The sequence below is a fragment of the Podarcis raffonei genome, chromosome 6, assembly GCF_027172205.1.
Source record: "Podarcis raffonei isolate rPodRaf1 chromosome 6, rPodRaf1.pri, whole genome shotgun sequence".
Classification (NCBI taxonomy): Eukaryota; Metazoa; Chordata; class Lepidosauria; order Squamata; family Lacertidae; genus Podarcis; species Podarcis raffonei.
This window is the reverse complement of record NC_070607.1, coordinates 78,679,459-78,691,692: the sequence shown is the minus strand read 5'-3', so window position 1 is coordinate 78,691,692 and position 12,234 is coordinate 78,679,459. Positions and strand designations below refer to the sequence as shown.

The window sequence follows — 12,234 nt, the reverse complement described above, 5'->3', positions numbered from 1 at the left end:
TGACCTCTTTTCACATTGACATGCCTTATTGTAATAACTAGATTAGAATGTATGTTTGGTGCATTTTGGTGTGAGCAAAACACCTAGCCACCCAGAGTGGCTGGGGAAACCCAGCCAGATGGGCAGGGTATAAATAATAAATTATTATTATTACTATTATTGTTGTTGTTGTTGTTGTTGTTGTTGTTTATTATAACATATTTTGAACACACGCTGCTGGAACTGCAGAGGTGTTGGAATCATGTGTTTCTTTGGAGTTGACATGGGTTTAGCTATTTTAAGTGTTTTTTATTCCTGCAGGATTACTTCCTTTGCAAAGATATTAAAGGCAGAAAAAGTACAAAATTAATTTCTATTGTGAACAAACATGTCCTGTTTCTTTTGGGCTTTTATTTCATTTTCCTATACAGAATGGCTAAAGACCAAAATATGCTTTGCTTTGAAGCCAACTTCCACTGTTAATTAATTTAGAATCAATGTTTTCTGAAGTCATAGCTGAGCAACTATTGAGTTGGCCCAGTTGTCTTTTAAAAATATGTTAATGGTTTTGAGCAAGAAGGGTAAAGGGTCAACATATATTTAAAGCATTTTATCTGAGCTGAAATGACTCCCTAAACTTCTGGAAGCTAAATGACAAAGAAGTCTGCCCTCAGACTTGTAATCTAAAAGAAAAGTCATGTAAAGGGAAATAAGCTAACACAAGCATTTATTTTTAAAGGTACAAAGTTCTTGTAACAACAAATTTGAATAGAAGCAGAGCAGGAAGATATTCTTTTCCATGTCTCTCGCTTGGCTATAGCCTGATGGAATGGCACATTTATTTCCAGACAGATACTTGTAAAGAGAGGTATACAGTGGTACCTTGGTTTGCATACGTTTTGGAATACAAACATGTCAAACCCGGAAGTGCGTGTCCTGGTTTGCAACCTATTTTTGGAATACAACCCATCTTTTTTGGATTGTGAACAATTATTTTTTTTTGAGCCCCCATTGGCAAAAGCGCACCTTGGGTTACAACCTGTTTTGGTTTACAAACGGACCTCCGGAACGGATTATGGTTGTAAACCAAGGTACCACTGTATGTCCTCTCCCTTCCCCTTCTAATTTTTTCACAAATGTGCACATGGTTTACTACTGTCCTGCACCTTTCTGTTCAAACATTCACACATTTAAAGCACATGAAATGTCGGGAAGCTTATGTTTATATAACTATTGATTGTATAAATACAAATAAGTTAAATTCGGATTTTTCTGGTGAAGGTTGTCCGATAGAGTCATCTGCCCAATAAATATAGTTAATTATGCTTATCTATGTACCATTGCAGCTAATGCAAGTTTCTTTCCCAATGCAAGTATTGGATGTGGTGTAGGGTGTCTGATATATTTCTGGACAATGGGTTGATTCTCCCCTCAACCCACCCATGGTATTTGCTTAAAAAACACACACAAGTATACAGTTACTAACTGCATCTAGTTTGGTCCTAATTAAAGTACATTAAAGTACATCTAAGTTGAGACAACTGTACTTGCCTGAGGGAGATATATGTTGCTCTGGTTTCAAATGCTTATTATGTACTGATTGAGAGAAGTCATCTGAATTAATATTAGGTGGGCTGTATCAAATGCTGGTGGGGGCTGGTTGGTCATGTTTGATCATCATATTTATTTTAAAATACAAATTTGTTTTGAAACCAAACCTGTCTTTCTTGCCTACATTTCAGTCAGAACTAAGACATGGTCCGTTTTACTATATGAAGCAGCCACTCACCACAGACCCTGTTGATGTTGTACCGCAGGATGGACGGAATGATTTCTATTGCTGGGTTTGTCATCGGGAAGGCCAAGTCCTCTGCTGTGAACTCTGCCCTCGGGTTTATCATGCTAAGTGTCTGAAACTGACAGCGGAGCCAGAGGGGGATTGGTTTTGCCCAGAATGTGAGGTTAGTCTATCTGAGGTGAATATGTGTCTCATTGCTACTGGTTTTCACCTCTCAGAACCATGTTTTTTTCTTTCCAGTGTGACTTCCTGGTCACTTTTTGGAAAGGCAGAGAAGCAATGCAAAGTTGCATCCAAAATAAGGCTTTTGCCAATATTTACCATTCTGTTTGTTTTTCTTTGATTAATGTTTCTCCCCATCCTTATCACCTACATCCTCTTTGTTCATTGTGTCTTGTACCACTGTATGGGGATGGCAGGGGCATTTGTGTCCATTTGCACCTCCTGAGCGACACTTAGCATGTTGTGGTAAAAGCAGAAGTAATACTGTACAGGATAGATACCAGCAATCATTCTAGGTATGGCAAGACTGCTAGCCTTGCACACCAACAGGTAGATGCCTCAGTATAATGAAAAATGGTACACTTCATTTAGAAAGAGCGTAATTATAGTCCTCTACATTTGGAAGCATTTTCAGTTTTATTTGTTAGGGGGAAAATAGAGGACCTAAATAGGTTATTTGGAGTGATTATTGCCACTCACACAGATTCCATTATCCTCTATGGCACCATGATTCTTTCCTGTTAACCACGATTCTCTGGTTCACAATCTTCCTTCCTGTCCAAGACAAGTGGTGCAAAATCCTAAGCTCCTTGGGCATAATGTTGGAAATAAGGAAGATTTGGGCAAGTGCCCAGCCACATTTAACTTCAGGATTCATAATTCAGTAGCATTTGGGGGGGTCAGTCAGAAACTGCCAGCAAAGCCAGCCTGTCTTCATCCTCCCCCATCCCCACATGAATCTTTTTAGGGTACCATTTCTGAACCAATAGGACATTTTCATGAACACAGGAATGTTGCAATATTCATTGCACCACTTAAGGGAAAATTAATTATCAACATCCATGTCTGCATGTGGCATCAAACTTCATGATCCACAATAATGAAGGGGTGATGGGGTGCTCATCTGCACACATTTTGCATTTTTTTCAGTATTTTCAATCTTTACTTTTAGAAAATTACTGTAGCGGAATGCATAGAAACACAGAGTAAAGCTATGACAATGCTCACTATTGAACAGCTATCCTACTTGCTCAAGTTTGCACTACAGAAAATGAAACAGCCAGGGGTAAGAATAATATGTGTTACTATTTCACTCCACTGGATATTGTCGTTCAGCCTTTAGATTTCTGACTACATGTAAAGCTCCCCAGAATTGTCTTACCCTATCTAATGTATAGTGGAAAAAAATTGGTTTCCTGCCACCATGGGAGGTGGGGGGGGGGAGGGAGAAGGCATTTACTATTAAGACCAGCAGACTGCCATCTATAATTTCATGGCAGATGTTTGTTCACAAGATGTTGGTTTATGTCTAACTTGCACAATCACTTTTGAACAAATCTTTAGCCAATTATATAAAAGAGTTTAGATGATTTGATATCTATAAATTTAAAAGAGTAAAAACAATAGTTCTGAAGTGAAAGGCAAGCTTTCTTTGTTTTAGATTATTTATCTCTCTGTCATAGCATGTAAAATTTTAAAGGTGGTATTCCCCTATTCCCCCATTTCTCTCACTGGAGGCACTTAGTTGTATCCAACTGGCTTAAGTTAGTCTATTGATTTCAGTGGTCTGTTCAGAGCACGATTGAATTGGATGCAACCCGATGGTTCTAAAATATCATTGCCACTTGCTGTTTTTACGAGGACTTGTACTACTGTTGCTTTTGCTTCGGCTAAATAATATTAGATAATGTGTCATCAGCCTGTTTGGGCAATTTTTTACTTTGACAAAAGTTTTAATTGATTAGTTGAAACCAGTTTTAATGCAATAAATGTTGCAGTCCTGACTCTCTATTTTTGCTTTTATTTAAACAGACAGAGCCATTTCAAAAGCCAGTTTCACTTGATCAGCATCCAGATTATGCAGAATACATATTTCATCCAATGGACCTTTGTACATTAGAAAAGGTTGGTTGATAGCAAGGAGAAAAATCCTATTTAATTCTACTAGATTGTTGTTACTGTGCTCATAACTATATGTATTGTCTCATTCTAAAATCCACGCAGTTTTCCCTTTAGATGATGAGCAAGCTTGCCCAATAGCTATACTGGAAATATTGGCCTTTATTATCCTTTGTGCTAGTATTATTATTATTATTATTATTATTATTATTATTATTATTTTACCCACCCTTAACCACAAGGTCCCAGGACAGGTTATAGCAATTTAAAACATTAATATTAAAACACAATATTAAAAACAGCTTAAAACAACTTAAAATTACAAAAATAAGGTGGGTGTTGGTCTTGCTGCTGTGCTAACTTCTCTATTATTTTATCTCTTTGTTGTCAGTAACTATTTTCTTTTCGAACACAACAAACCTGTTTCCCCCTCTTTTTATATGGGTGAAAATTCGCATCACAATAATTTTTTTAAGAGTTTGTTTTGCCCCCATCTTACTGGGGTTTCCTTCTTTGTGTTACAACTTTTATCCTGTATTATATGTATACCATTTAGAGGTTTAGTGAATAAACGATATATAAATCCGTTTAAATAAATAAATATATCCAGATATAACTATTATTTCCCACAGCCTATAAGAGCCATGCTCTTTCTAGATGTATTCTCGCATGACAGCAAACCATGATTAATGGTTTGCTATGAATGCACAGATAGCTCTTCCTTCACCCTGGCTTGCTAGTATTTGAGTGAAACAACCACAATTTTTGTCTTAGTATTTATGTCTGAACCAGGGGCTGTGGTTTGTTTCACTCCCAACAGCTATGATTGATAAGCCAAGAAAAAAACTTTGCTTCAGATTGTGGTTTTGTTTGGGGGTTGCAATTGTTCCACTCCAATTTGTAGGTAATGCCAATCCAGGCACTGTGGTTCTTGCTCCCATTCTCTAGTAAGGAGGAGTGAAGCAGGAGTGAACAGCTTGTCCATGGTGAACTGTTGTCATTATTTATTTGTTTGTTTGTTTATCCATGTTAACCATGGCTTACTGTGACACATGGACACAACTTCTGTTTCTCCCATATCTGTCATGTGCCTCAACAGTTACAAACTATTAAGGTTCATTTGATGGAATTTAGGAGAATATGGCAGATTCTGGAAACAGGCATAAACGGCCCCGTTGTAGATGAATTTTCTCTATTTTTAAAATGGCTGCAAACTGCACTAGAATGTCCAGTTTACAAAATGTTGACAATTTTGAGGATGGCTTTCTTAACTATTAATACCAATTTTATTGCCAACATTTTAAAAATTGTGATCCTACTCCACCAATATTTTGTTGAGCTGTCTTTTACCTGATTTTGTATATGAAACAGAAATTACCTTAGCAACAATTGTTTTGAGTATCTTGGGACTTCTAAAACTCTTAGTCATAGTATGCTATTTTGATATGCAAATAAATTACATTTGTGTCAAATTAGGGCAAAGTTGATTATGTCAACTAAGTTCTTGACTATGAACAAACTAAAACACTTTTGACAGTAATCTCACTTTTGGTAAAATCTAGGCACAGCTTTTCATTAATATGTATGGAATAAAATGTGAACTTAGTTTCTGGATTTTCAAATTCCAATACATTTTTTATATTTTCTTTTGCAGAATGTTAAAAAGAAGATGTATGGATGCACAGAAGCTTTTTTGGCTGATGCCAAATGGATTTTGCACAATTGCATTATTTACAATGGAGGTAAGTATGTGTAAGATGATAAACTGTATCATTTGATCATGAGGCCACATTATGGTAATGCCACAACAAATGGCAGGCGAAGCATCCATAAATAAGAACTTGAAATCTAAATAAGTTGAGGGATTTAAACTCCAAGAAAGAAGATATTTCTAGTTGATTTTTTCATACTGGCATGACTTAAAATATATGTTAAGTTGGTTTGCTTTGTATGAGGCTAAGTTAAAAAATGTGGTTCTGAAATGCAGAATGCTAACACTAAAAGGGACTTCTATCCAATAATTACTATTTAAAGAGAGGATTCTTTCCAAAATGCTGTGGCCATGTTATGCCTGGGTTCAGGAAAGGATGAAAGCCTTATTTTTGCAAACCGTTCTTTGTTCTGTTAGTTTTCAATATACCAATAATTTCCCTTTAATAAATATTTTGAATACCAACCAATAGAAATATTTATTATAGATTGTAGTACAAATAACATGTCTTTACAATGGAGATTTTATTAGACATCTCTGCTTATCTGTTTCCTCAGGAAATCACAAATTAACACAAACAGCAAAAGTCATAATCAAAATCTGTGAGCATGAGGTATGTATTACCTAGTTAGTTTTCATACTGTATACATATTTTCACAGTAGTAAGTTCCAATGAAACTTGCTCTCACATTAATCAGGATTGCAGCCTTAGTATGCTTAGTATGCTTAAATTTCAGAATTCACAGACTGGCAGAATGAATTATTCTCTGCAGTAGAAAATTATGAATGACTGCTCTTCTTACTCTGGATTCCTTCTAATAGAACAGTTGGAATAATTAAAATTGAATAACACACTCCCAACTCCTACAGTAGCTGATGTTTCTCTTCACAGATGAATGAAATCGAAGTATGTCCAGAATGTTATTTAGCTGCTTGCCAAAAACGAGAGAATTGGTTTTGTGAGCCTTGTGTAAGTAAAATCTTTTTTTAAAGTCCACACTTAATCCAGTTTAAGTTTGGAGTTATTCTTTTGCTTCTTACTTTAAATCTGTAAGTGACCTAGAGAAATCTACTTTAGTATGCATTTTAAAGCTACATTTGACGTGTAAATCCAAAAGTTGAATTTGTTCATGGTCCTCCTCCTCCTTGGCAGACCCAAGCACTCCAGCCTTTTGTGAAAAACAGGAATTTTGCTAAAACATCCAGTCCTTAAAATCAGTCTTCAGTTTTGCACTTGAGTTCAGTTTTAATTTATGTGAATTAAATGTCAAATATATGGTTTGATTGTCAATGTGCAAACTACTTCAACAGGTAACAGAAACTTAATGTAGTGGCCAAGAGTACAAGCACAGTTCAAATTCTCAGCCACTGTCTCTTGTAGGGACTTTGGTAAGCAAGCAACCGAGAATCAAAAACAGCCATAAAGAAAAAGTTTTTGGGTTCCTAACAAATTTTGAGATAGGGCATTTCTTTCAGTACATATCTGCTTTGGTGAACTGAAATTTCCCCAAGCAGTCCTATTAAGAAGCATTGAAAGAAATTCATTTTAACACCTTGAAAAGCCCCTGTTCTCCGTCTCTTTAATTCTCCTGCCCTCTAATATGCAATACATGGATAATGGAAAAGCCTACTTTAAATGACTGTTGTAATAGAGACTGAAGTAAAGGCCTCAGTTCTGCGTCACATAGTCTGAAATAAATAATGGTTCACTGTACCCTCATTCTCATGTAACTCAAGCCAAACCTTGACTTAGCACAAACAAGTATGCTCCTGAAACAGAGATCATACCTGCTTTACTCCTCTCCAGTCATTTTGCTGTTGTCCGGAGCTAAGCCATCGCTTTGCTCGGCATCTTGTCTGAATTCAGGCTTGTGGTTTAATGCTCTCCATACAAACCATGAGCGTTGTTCGTCTTGTTTTCATGGAGATTCAGCAAACCCCATTCCAAGTAACTTCCAGAAGTGATGCAAAACTTTCAATGTTGGGTGAGTTTTGCTAGCTATAGAAATGAAATAATTTCTAGGGCAAGCCTTCTGAATTTCCCTCATTACCACCACAAACAGGACTGAGATTTCAAGGAAAGGCAAGACAAGCATTTCTCTTCATAACATACAAAGAATGGGAAAACTTAAAACTGTTCAATTATCTGGACAAACACTACCCTTTCTGCATAAGGAAGCTACATTGCAATATCTGAAATATGCAATCCATATCATATCTTAAAGTATTGTCTTGCATGCCAATAATTAGAAAGTACTACATGTCTTAAATAGTTTCTCACTGTGTGGTCTCTGTGCACTTTCCTCTAGAGCAATCCACACCCGTTGGTCTGGGCTAAGCTCAAAGGTTTCCCATTCTGGCCTGCTAAAGCACTGAGGGATAAAGACGGTCAAGTTGATGCTCGTTTCTTTGGTCAGCATGACAGGTGGGAGTTCAGTCAAAAGGTGGTTGAATGGTTCAATGACTCTTCTTTTTCAAATATATATCTATTACCACACAGTGGTTGCTATTGCATAGTTCACATGTTATTATTCTGCTTTGTAGTGCTTCATATTAGTAGCATGTATAGTACATTCCATTTCCCCATTAATTATCATATTTTTATGTCTCATACCAACTGGTTGCCACCATGGCAATGTAAGCTTACTAAACATATTTTGAATATGTAAAGTTAACCAAGATGTTGTTTTTGTATACACAACATTGAGGCAATGTTTTACTCCAGTAGCATTTACTCTCTGGGACATTATAAAGCCTATACTAAATTTTGTGGCGGGGTAACGGATCATCATTAGATCAAACTATGTTTTTATGCCTTATACACATTATGTAGTTACTCTAACATTTTAGCATCACTGTAATGTTGTTAATAGAGGGGGGGTCACAAAAAAGAAACTTCGTAACATATAAACTTGAAAGACAAATATGTTGATGCTCCATGAGAATTTGTGTGATGTGGGGGCTCAGCCTTCATTTCCCCTTGAAACAGGAGCATAAAATTGATGGTGTGTGAATGGTGGAAGCAGCTGCTAAACTGAGTGCTGCAGCACTACAGAGCAAAGTTTCAAGGATGGCTATATTAGAACCCCTAAATTTGAAGAGACAGGTAGGGATACATGTTACATTGAGGAGAGTTACTTTTCCCCATTGCTTTCATTGAACTTGGGTTGGGACCCTGGCTTCCCCAATGACAAATTTTCACCCACCAACTATTTATCATGCTCTATACCTGCAGAAATGCTTTGTGTATGTGCTACTCTCTCAGAAGGAGGTATGGCAACATTCTTTCAAAAAAGAAAGTAATACTATTAGTATTTTACTGTGTACCTGGGGAATCCCCCTACCCCCCACCCCACAAAGCATGCAGGAATTCCTACACTTCCTGTAGATGCCTGCTCTCACTGCCCTTTTGGTTACCATGGGGCCACCAAGTTTGCCAGTCAAAGAACTGATTGTGTGATAGTGTGGTATTCATGGTTTGTCATATGAACAGGTCTTAACAATCTAGTCCTACGACGTCATGTAAGTGCTTGTGGTGAGGTGTTTAATAAGTACAATATAATAGTGCAGCGTTGCAAAAGACATGCCAACACTACAGGAAAATTACAGCCTGCTGGATAATAATTTCCTGTTTAATTGTGACTGAAAGTTCAGTGAGAAAGTGTTTTGAATGGCTCAGTGTCCCCTTTTTTTATTCTGTCAGTGTTGAATTTACTTAATCAAATTGTTTTACAAAGCAAAACATACACCTGGAATGGTTTTGTCTAAACTGCAGTATGTATTGCATAGACTGGAAGTATCCTTAAGTTTGTCCTAAATGAAGGTTTCAATCTCAAACAGGCATAATTTTATGTAATTCATTCATAGGATTGTTATTCAGATTCTAAACATACTTGAAAGTAAGACTTTGACACAATCTACATGAAATATCATGTCATGTCCCCTCATTATTTTACTGTCTTATATGCAGGGCCTGGGTTCCAGTAAATAATTGCTACCTCATGTCTAAAGAAATTCCTTTTTCCGTGAAAAAGACTAAAAGCATATTCAACAGTGCAATGCAAGAGATGGAGGTTTATGTGGAGAATATTCGCAGAAAGTTTGGAGTATTTAATTATGCACCTTTCCGGACACCATATACTCCCAACAACCAATACCAAATGTTGTTAGACCCTTCAAATCCTGGTGCTGGAACTGCTAAGACTGACAAACAAGAGAAAATTAAACTTAACTTTGATATGACAGCATCACCCAAGATTTTAATGAGCAAGCCAATGCTGAGTACCGGTACTGGGCGAAGGATTTCCTTAACAGACATGCCACGTTCCCCAATGAGTACAAATTCATCTGTTCATACGGGATCTGATGTTGAACAGGATGCAGAGAAAAAGGCAACCTCCAGTCACTTTAGCGCAAGTGAAGAGTCCATGGACTTTATTGATAAGAATACAGGTAAGGAGGGCAGGGGGGGGGGAAGATGCTTCTTCAATGGCTATATTCAAACTTTATCATCATGCAGAACAAGGAAGGTCAGAAAACTGGAAGGAAATAATCTGGTGTTCATTATCAAAATACTTGTAGGAGGCATTGTTGGACTCAGGTGCAGCTCTGCTCCTAAGCATCTGCACAGCTACCTTGGGAATAATTAAAAGATTGGGTCAGAGCCAGGAAGGTTGTTGCCCATGCTAATAGCAGAGGATTTGTGTTAACTTCAAGGTGGGTCAAAGGCACCTGGGAAGAGTATCATTTAGGAAAGAATCCAGAGCAATTGTTCAACAAAGGATGTCAGGTCAGACTGGCATTGCACTGGAGAACTAAGAACCAGGGAGGTGGGGCATGATCTGAGCATCTGGATCAGCAGGAACAGGTAGAAATGTGTTTCTGATACTTTGGTGTGTTGATGGGATGAAAAGAAGGATGCGTTTTTTGGTCCAGAGGGTCAGGTTTTCATACTACCTTCTCTAGGTGCAATGGGGAATATGATGTCTTGGTGTCTCCTTGGATAGGAGCTATTGTTTAAAGTTACTGGAAGTGTCATTGCAAGGAACACATCAGTGGGACTGCGTAACTTTGGGAGGGGGTGTCTGCCCCAGTATCAGCAGTGGTTTGCAAGGAAGGCACCTACAATTCACAGAATACTGAATTTTGAAAGGTAGTGCAGAGTGACAAGTTAGGGACTATAATACAAAGACCATTTTGCCATGGTGTTCTTTTATTTTTAGCCAGCTTTTAAAAATCTCTTCTAGAATTTAGCTTTACATGCTTACCATTAAGAGGCAAGGAAGCAACAATATCTAGCACTATAAGCTAAAAAAAAATGCAAAAATAGATTGTGTATAACACAAGTTGTTTACAGACTCTTCATTTACCCCCCAGGGCTTTTTATGTGTAGTGTCAGCACAGTACTTTACAAAAAAGCTGTATTAGATCCAATATTGGTATCCTAATTTGTTCATTCATGAATGTCTTCTCTCTTCATTAGGCATGGCTGAATTTTCTATTTGTTATGTTAATAACATCAGGAAGTTTTCTTAACATTTACTATTGTGCTAGGCTCTTGCATATTTGCTTAATTCTTTGCAAGAGTGACTGCTTCCCATTTTTAAAATATTACACAACTTCTTTTCATTTGAACATATAATATGAAGAATCTTGCTCTGCATTTAAAATTTGAACTGGAGGAGAATCAGATAATTTTTGAAGTTTATGATCATCTTCCTTTTTGGAATGTAGACCAAGTACCCAGTAATCTCTAATCTGCTGCCACCACCTACCAAGTTACAGAGAGCAATAGGAATCTTCCTTTATTTGCTTAATTGTGCACACCAAAGTAAGCCTAAGGGGGAAATGTATTATTTCTAGAATCGACCTAGACCAGAACACATAGATAAATTTAAGAACCAGTAAACTTTATAAAATAAACAAGAAAAAATAGTTACTTAGTTATGAATAACATGTATTACTTCTAAGTCCCTTTTTCAACATCTACCCTAACTGCCAGCCTTTCACCTATGCCTTTCCTCTCTGATCTTAACCTGCTCACCATATTCTCTTAACTGTCCTTTCTCAGAACTCCTTCACTTGTAACTCGGATTCCTATCACTCATCTTTCCACTCATTACTCTATTACAGAAACACTCTGAACTTGAGATCTTTACCTGGGGAGCAAATTATCTTGGACTTGGTATTGTGCAGTGTATCGGTGGCATGCATTTTCAAACATAAGGGCACGCCTGGCTTTTAATTTGATTCATATATTAGGTATACTATGATGCACTGGACAAAATGGAATTTTGAGCCTGAATGTGCCATTATTTGTTCTGGTAATGAAATCCGGGTTCTGGAAAGGCATATTTTAGGCAGCAGTCCAAACCTCCGTAACTCTAGGATGAGGAGGCACCCCTCTACTTGCTTCTGCTGGCTCAACCAGTCTCCTGATAGAGGGACACATGTGCTATTCTTGCCACCAACAGGGGTTGGACCTGATCTGTTGCCCTCCCCACCTTCTGCCACCATTGTAAGTGGGTGGGTTGCAGATACGTTGGGACTTCCAGAGAGCTGCAGCAGCAGGTTTGGATTGCAGTCTTAATGCTTTAAAATAGTCTCTTGCTCTGTGTTTGTGAGG

The 12,234-nt window shown here is 37.4% G+C and overlaps 1 protein-coding gene across 11 annotated transcripts in view; it reads left to right on the top strand.

Moving 5' to 3' along the window:
- The window catches only part of ZMYND8 (zinc finger MYND-type containing 8), an 85,563-nt gene that overhangs the window by 51,350 nt on the left and 21,979 nt on the right, over nucleotides 1-12,234 (top strand). For 7 of the 11 annotated variants that reach the window (XM_053394168.1, XM_053394167.1, XM_053394175.1 and 4 more), the window contains 8 exons: nucleotides 1,722-1,955; nucleotides 2,952-3,065; nucleotides 3,812-3,904; nucleotides 5,553-5,640; nucleotides 6,167-6,222; nucleotides 6,502-6,579; nucleotides 7,919-8,034; nucleotides 9,580-10,061. In XM_053394168.1, the coding sequence (XP_053250143.1) occupies nucleotides 1,722-1,955; nucleotides 2,952-3,065; nucleotides 3,812-3,904; nucleotides 5,553-5,640; nucleotides 6,167-6,222; nucleotides 6,502-6,579; nucleotides 7,919-8,034; nucleotides 9,580-10,061 (1,261 nt within the window). Of the gene's footprint in view, nucleotides 1-1,721; nucleotides 1,956-2,951; nucleotides 3,066-3,811; nucleotides 3,905-5,552; nucleotides 5,641-6,166; nucleotides 6,223-6,501; nucleotides 6,580-7,918; nucleotides 8,054-9,579; nucleotides 10,062-12,234 lie in introns of those variants that run through there. The other 4 variants (XM_053394170.1, XM_053394169.1, XM_053394166.1 and 1 more) reach the window with 4 other exon arrangements.